Here is a 7,984-nt window from a genome sequence, read left to right as displayed (position 1 = left end):
CAGGGCTTGTTTTATCTCGGGGGCTCCTTGGTGGTTGGCTTTGTAGGTAAAGAGGGTGTTGTGTTGGCTTACAATGCTCAATTTAAGCTCTCAAACTGCAGAGGGCTTTGAGGAGGTGGGGAGTCCCCTAGCACAGAGCCAGGGAGGAACCCTTAAACTGGGGGGCCCTGGAGGGGACGGTGGCTCCCCTAGCACAAGGCTGAGGCTGGGGACCTCCAAGCTGTGGGGGGATCTGGAGGGGTTAGAGCGTCCCCTAGCACAGAGAAGGGGGGACCCGCAAGCTGGGGGGGCTCTGGAGGGGAGGGGCCACGGGCTGCCCCGCCCCCCGGCTGGCGGGAATTGACTCCCCAGTGGGGGGGCCAGGCCGGAACCTGCAGCGGCGGCCCCGGTTCCCGGCCGGCCCCGGCCTAGCGGCGCGCACCATGGCGGCGCTCAGGGGCCCGGCGAGGCGCCTGCTGCCGCCGGGGGGGTTGGCGGGCCTGGGGCTGCCCCCGCGCCGGTACCGGTACAAGGAGAAATGGGTGAGCGGGGTTGGGGGGAACCGGGAACCCGGCTCCAGAGCTCCGCGCCCCCCCCCATCGAAATAATCCCCCCTCACCGCGCTGCCCCCCCAATCTCCCGGCGGAATTCTCTCCCCCCCCGCCCCCGGGACTCGGCCCGCCCAGTACCAGAGCCCAACTGCTGACCCAGCCCCTCGGCTGCTTTGTGCCCCCCCCCCCCAAAAAAATCCTTCCTTGCCTCTGACATGATTCCTTCCCCTAACCCCGCCAACCCCCCTAATCTGCCCAAATTCTCCCTCTCCACCCACACCCCACTGGTCCCCCCGCAAAGCTGCCCCTGCCCTCCACTAATCGCCCACCAAAATTCTTCCCCTGCACCCTGGGGCTCGGCCCGCCCAGTACCAGAGCCCAGCTGCTGACCCATCCTCCTGCCTCCCTTACCCCACGAACCTCCCAAAATCCTCCCCTGCCCCTGAAATGTTTTCCTCGCCCCTATCCCCAACTAACCCCCAGCCCCCTGCTAATGCCTTGCCGAAATTCTCCCCACACACCCTTCGACTCGGGCAACCCAGTACCAGAGGCCAGCTTCCTGACCCCCATACCCCACTAACTTCCCAAAATCCATCCCCTGCACTCCCCACTAACCCCCTGAAATGTTTCCCTTCCCCCTGTCCCCACTAACCCACTCTGCATCTAAAAAGCATTCCGCTCCCCCTCCATCCCTCTCACTAATCCCCCCAAATCCTGTCCTACCCTCAAAATCATTCTCTTCCCTCCACAAGCCCCCTGTCACACCCCTAAAATCATTCCACTTTCCTCCACCTCCTCCACTAATTCCCCTGAAATCCTTCCTTTACCCCTTAATCATTCCTCCACCTCTCTGCTAATTCCACCAGCCCAAAATTCTCTTCTCTCCCCTCATCCCTTCCCTCTCACCCCAGTTAACCCCCCCCCCCCCAAAACCTGAATCCTCCCACCTCATGGCTGATTCCCCTCATTCTCCTTCCCATCCATAAATCCCCCCTCCCCGAAGTCCCTTCCCTACCAGTAACACCCCACTACTACCAGTTCCAAGGCCTCCTTTCCACATATTGCTTCTGTGGCTCAACGGCTGGTTCCACACGGTTTTCATGGAGCTGTAAAAAGTGCTGAAGTGAGGCCATCTTCCCTTTCCACCCTGCAAACCCAGTCTTGCCATTCTCAGACTGAGTGCAAATTACCCAGCTTGTCTTTGCTTTAGTTTCCCCATCTGGGCAAAGGGCAGAACAGCTGCCTCCTAGTAGGGCTGTTTTGTGGCTGGATTGTTTGGGACTCAAAGTTCCTCCTGGGACAGGCGCTTGCAGAAGTGCCAAGTGTAACTGTGGTAAAGCAGAGCCTCGCTCTTGATCATTCCCAGTCACGGAAGCAGTGAAATGTTACGGTATAAATGTGTTTGGTTCTTTCCCGTGCCTAATGTTTTAATTCCTCTGAAGGCTGGCACTGCTCCCAAGATCTCGGCCACCCGGCTGGCTCTGCAGAACTTTGACATGAACTACAGTGTGCAGTTTGGCAGCGTGTGGCCCTCAATCCGCGTCAGCCTCCTCTCGGAACAGAAATACGGCGCCCTTGTCAACAACTTCTCTGATGCCAACAGGGTCAGCCAAGAGCTGGAACTTCTAAACGCTGTGGATTTTGTTTATGAATCTCAGAAGGCAGCTTGGCACATGCAGTGGGATTCACGTGTAGAAGGAGTGAGGGGTGAGGAAACGGCGCCCCAAGAAACCCACAGTGAACAGTTGTCTGTGGAACAAACACAGACTCCGTCATTGCTTTCTGCATCCATCAGCCCCAACATCAAGTGTTACACGTTCTCTAAAGGAGATGTCAGTCGGTTTCCTCCGGCAAGGTATGGCGCTCGGAAGCATTGTGGCCTGGAACTCGGGAGATCTGGATCTGTCACTGGTTTGCTGGGTGGGCGTGGGGAAATAGCTTTAATCACTTGGTGCCTCAGTTTCCCCATCTGTAAAATAGAGATAATTGTACGGCGTTCCTTTGTAAAGCACTTTGAGATCTACTGACGAAAAATGCTGTATAAGAGCTAGGTATTATTATTATGAGCTGTTTTGTAACACTGATTGGAAAGTTTGAGGCGGTTGTGCTATGTGTATACTTCTTACAATTCTTTCCCCCTAACCCCTCCTTGAAAGCGGATGTTCAGTCTCTGGGTTTGAGGCTATCTTGTAGGAGTCGTCTTCAGAGTTAGGACTTTTTGAGTAACAGAAATAAAAGCGATTCGCCTCCTCTCCTCCCCTCCCAAATTCACCACATATGGCGTTGTATTTAGCTGCATTGAATTTAATTTTTACATGTTGCTTCTGTGGCTCAGCTGCTGGTTCTACACAGCTTTACGTTTTGTAAAATACGTACAATATAGGGATATTTAAAGCAGACAAAGTACTAAGCAATGTGCTTTGAGGAATTGTTCTTTGGTGGTCTGGAGATGAACTAGATCATCATCAAATCAGTGTCTTCCATCTGGAACTTTGTATTTTTCTGGGATTGTGTGTTCTGTTCCTTCATCAAACATATCTGCTGGGTAATTATCTCTGGCAACGTGGCATTCATGTGTATTAACCTGAGGTTTTTCAAGCTCTGTATCTTGACCTTTCTTCAGATTTTTCCTAACACATCTTGGTTTTTAATCATCTCTTGGGATTTCTAGACCAGACGCTTTAGGAACCCTTGGCTACTATCTGCTGGATGCAGCATCGCTCTTGCCAGTCTTGGCTCTCAATGTGCAGCCTGGTGACCTAGTCCTTGACCTCTGTGCAGCACCTGGTGGCAAGACGCTGGCTCTTCTGCAAACAGGGTGTTGCAGTAAGTAAAGTTGGTTAATCCCACCCTTCACTTGTCCACAAGTGGTGCGTCAGGATATAGATGGGGTTAGATGGTTAATGGGTGATCTTTACTCACTATGACAGGGTTAAAGTGATCGATTCCTTATGGACCGCAATTTAACTTTCTGCTTCCTCTCCCCAAGTTATATTGGCATGGAGTATTATGCAGAAGCCCATCCGTTATTGTCAGGTGGGTGTTTCCCATCTGACCACTCTCCTGTGATTATAGGGGTTGGGCAATTGGGACTTCAGTTTGTCTCTGTGTGTTGGTTTTCTTCACGTTCTTTCTCAGTGTGTGTTCTGTTGTCTCTCTCATGGCAGGGCACCTGGCCGCCAACGATATCTCTGCTTCTCGCAGTAACAGGCTGCACAGAGTTCTCTGTAGTTATGTTCCCAAAGACATCAACGCTGATGTGCGCATCACATCCTGGGATGGAAGGAATTGGGGGGAACTGGAGGGGGACACTTACAATAGGGTAAGTGACTGAAAATATGGAAAAGGCAGATCTATCTAGCCGAGTTTCCTGCCATTGGTAGAGGAAAATGCTGGATGCTTCTGAGGAAGGCGATAATTTATTTATCCAGCTATGGAATGGTGGAGAAGGCGGAATTCTCTCCTTAACTGTTGAGCTGCAAGAGAGAACTTGTTTAATTTCCTGTCTCTTAGCTGACAGCTACAAATGCGATAGTATGAAATTATCAGCCCTTTTAAAATCTAGCTCCCAATCTGCCTATCCCCCAGACTCATGAGCAACCTACTGTTAGGGGGCTTATTCCTTCACCCACTTACTTCCCTGGTCCTTCTCACATGAACAGAGAGCAACAATACCCGAAGTCCAAAGGTGCAAACAATTCGATGTTTATTGGGGTGAACTTCCAGCAAGCATGATTCCAGTTTCCTTCCTTAGTATCCTCCTTCCCAGCTCTGACACCACAGAGCCTTACACCTGTGTCCCTGTTCCCATTTCTGCCCTTAGCAAAACATGATTGCAATTTCCTTACCCCTATTCCCTGTTCCCATTTCCCCTCTTTAGCAAAACATGATTCCAATTTTCCACCCCCATTCCCTGTTCCCATCTCTCCACCCACACACCCACCCCCTCACTTCCTAATTGACTGCAGACTATATAGTAAAACTTGAGTTCTGCTTAGCTATACCTTAACCAATCATTTTCCTGAAATTTAACTAACCAATCCTAACATATTGTAACATGATTATGTAACCAATTATATCCCACCACCTTAATTAGTTTACACCCAGCAAAATTAATTATACAGCAGACAGGAACAATCACAGAACCAGACAGAGATTATACAGACAAACAATAGCAAATTGGGAACTATAATGACAAAACAATACAGAATTGAGGATTTCACATCCCAGCTATTGATAAGTGAGTTCTTGCCAGACAGGATGCTGTTTCCTTTTACATTTTCTAGGCACTTCCCTTTCTCTGGAGGTGATAGGCATTATCAGGACAGGATTGTATTCCTAACAGCCCAATAGCACCTTATTTCAATGTGACTAGTTTGGAATGTGAGGATGTGACCGGTCGCTTCCTAGCTTATGGCTGCCTCTGCTGCTTAGCCAAAGGCCTTAGCCTAAGCACAGGGCCTCAGACTGTCACAGTAAGAGAAGGTCCTTACACCAGCAGACAGTGATTTTGATTCTTTCTTTTATACCTCTAGAACTAGCCAAGTGATAAGAATATACCTAAATTCTTAAAGTACAGGCCTTTGCAGACAGGCCTGAATATCTATATCCTAACACCTACCAATGAAAATCCAGTGTGTGTACCTGGACGTTGATACTAGGGTGATGGGCACTATCTACACAGCTGACTAGATCACAATGTGTGCAGGGATAGTGGAGGAACTGGGCAAAGGAAAAGGACTCTGAACACATTTCTAAGCTTTAATCAGGTGGAGAACTGAGCTGAGATCCCAGTCCTCTGTTACGCAGGTGCTTGTGGATGTGCCGTGCACGACTGATAGACACTCCGTCATGGAAGAGAACAACAATATTTTCAGTCGAAAGAGATTGAAGGAGCGTCAGACGTTGCCGATGCTGCAGATGCAGCTGCTTCTGTGAGTGAGCTTGACTCTACCTAAGTCCCTACCTAAGTGAGCTTGACTCTACCTGTCTGTCCACTCGGGTTCTTATACTGGCTGCTGGGCTGAGCACAGAAAACCATATCTCAGGACATGTCTGTCTGGGAGAGATTGGAGTCGAATGATACCTTGTTTGGAGAATTCATGTAGTTCCCTGTAACTACAGTATCTGAGCACCTCACAGATGTTAATAAACTTGTATCCTCACAACACCCCTGTGAGACAGGAAACTTTAGCATCACTGTTTTACAGGTGGGAAACTGAGGCACAGAGTGGGCACCCAGGGATTCTATAGCCCAAAAACAAATATTGAAGCCAATCTTTAGAATCCCAACCTAGTCCCTTAACCGCAAGACCATTCTTCCTCTGCATCCTTTCTCAGCCTGTTCTGTGTCCCTGGAGCTTGTGGCTGAATGAACCCTAGTCGACTGCTTATGGTCTCCTTTCCAGCAGAATGACCCATCTTGCTTGTGTTTGCCTCAGTGTGGGACAAATGCTTATCATTGCAGTGTTAAGTTCTCCTGCAACTGCAGTGATAGTGTGGAGCCATCTAGACTGTGGCGTCCAGAAGCCCTATCCATCTCTCACTAGCCAGGAGGTTGGCTTCCCCTTTCAGCAGACAATCTGTGCTGATGACACACACAGTCACAGCAGGGTGTGGAAGAAACTCAGCCTTCACTTGTAGGTTGGATACAACAAGTCAGAGACAGCTTTATTCAAGCAATTGCAAGGGAAGAAATACAATGGACAGAGAGTCCCTTTTCCTCAGTAGTTCTTCAAAATACAAGCAATATCACAAAGTATTTATACCCTTTTGTGGCATGCATTAATTGAAAACATCTGCATTTATTTTGTTTCCTGTCTATTCCAGTATTTTCTCACTTTCACTTCTCAAAACATTATCTCAAGGCTGGGTCACACTGACTCTGTTCTGCTGTTTTCCCACTCACTTCTGACGTGAGCCCTGCTTCTGCAGGTCTCGCGATATTAGGCGAAGACTTAGCTCAACAGTTGCTCTGTCTCTGACAACTTAACATGACTACACTTGAACCTTCTGTTTCTTTTCCTACCTCCACACTAGTCTTACCCCTTTGCATCCCATAATCATCTTTTTGTTCCCCTCCTATCTAGCGCTGGACTCCTCGCTGCCAGACCAGGAGGGGAAGTGGTGTACTCCACATGCTCCCTGTCTCAGCTACAGAACGAGTACGTTGTCGAGAGAGCTGTTGAGATAGCAGAAACCCAATACAACATCCGTGTCCACGTTGAAGACTTAAGCTACTTTAGGAGACTCTTCCAGGACACATTTTCTTTCTTTGCAGACTGCAGGCTGGGGGAGCTTGTCCTTCCCCACCTCACGGCCAACTTTGGACCCATGTACTTCTGCAAATTACGTCGGGAACAGTAGGGGTGTCAGCTTTTTGATCCCTTATCTCTGGTGGAGGTGAGATTGGGCAGTTTGTCTTCACCCAGCTGCATCTCTGTTGTGACATTCTGAACTGAGGTGATCTCACTCTTTTCCAGGCTATAATGAAATACCCAGAGGTTTCAGAGAGAGAACTGCTTTGTGATTCTTTTAAAACACCTGGAGGGATGTCTGCTTTTATGCCACAAACACCGAGAATAAATAATGCAGACATGATAAGAGTGTAATGTCTCTGCTCTGTTTCTGGAAACAGGACTTCATAGGATCTAGCTAAAATTTGTTTGTAACTTGATTGTTTTTCTTCTCCAACCTCCTCTGCTTATTTGTAAAATAACCACAGAGGGAATTAGTGCTCAGAGCGGAGGTTGAGCACTCTGGATTTTGCTTCTGGTTCTGCAGCCGCTTGGCCTTAAGCAAGTCACTTTGTGTGTCACATTTCCTCATCTGTAACATTGCTGTGATATCTTCCTACCTCACCTCTGCTGGCGTTTGGAAATGCGGCCTCAGGTCCACAAACGAACGGCTCTGTAGACACATGCTATTACAGACGCCCCTGCAGTCAGATACGGATAGGACAATATAAGTGATGTATTAGCTCTTGTGTAGCACATTCCCAGCAATAGATCACCAAAGCCGGTAAGAACCACTATCCCCTTTTCTAGATCGGAAAAATGAGGTCCGATGGGTGTGAGAGCTGCCAAGGACACCCAGTGAGGTAATAGTAGAGCTGGGGGTAGAACTCAGTCCCGGGTCCTAGCGTGATGGTTTCAGTTGATTTGCAGTGGGCAGATGTCAGTATTACATCCCCTCCTACTGTCCCCTCTGCTAGCAGACCAGAGTAGCCAAGGGTCACACCCAAACGAAATAGCTTCCTACTTGTACTTTCCCATGAAGGCAGTTGTTGTGCGGTGTTCAAAAGGCCTAACGGAACTAGGGGTTCAGCTGCTATTGAAATGTTATGGAAGTTAGGGGTGCAACTCCCTTAGGCTCCTTTGAAAATCCCTGCTGCAGGTAATGTCCGCAGTCATGAATGGGAGAGGATCAGCTCTGGCCAATCATGAATGAGAGGG

General features: G+C 49.1%; 1 protein-coding gene across 1 annotated transcript; it reads left to right on the top strand.

The window, feature by feature from the left end:
- Positions 1-413: 413 nt before the first annotated feature.
- On the top strand, positions 414-7,106 carry NSUN4 (NOP2/Sun RNA methyltransferase 4). Its single transcript, XM_074962322.1, has 6 exons — positions 414-521; positions 1,973-2,385; positions 3,202-3,356; positions 3,698-3,852; positions 5,340-5,464; positions 6,620-7,106. The coding sequence occupies exons 1-6, from the start codon at positions 423-425 to the stop codon at positions 6,894-6,896; spliced, it is 1,224 nt and encodes a 407-aa protein (XP_074818423.1). The 5' UTR covers positions 414-422; the 3' UTR covers positions 6,897-7,106.
- Positions 7,107-7,984: the final 878 nt, after the last annotated feature.

The sequence above is a fragment of the Natator depressus genome, chromosome 8 (assembly GCF_965152275.1).
Source record: "Natator depressus isolate rNatDep1 chromosome 8, rNatDep2.hap1, whole genome shotgun sequence".
NCBI classification, from domain to species: domain Eukaryota; kingdom Metazoa; phylum Chordata; order Testudines; family Cheloniidae; genus Natator; species Natator depressus.
This window is presented reverse-complemented; position numbering and strand designations above follow the sequence as displayed.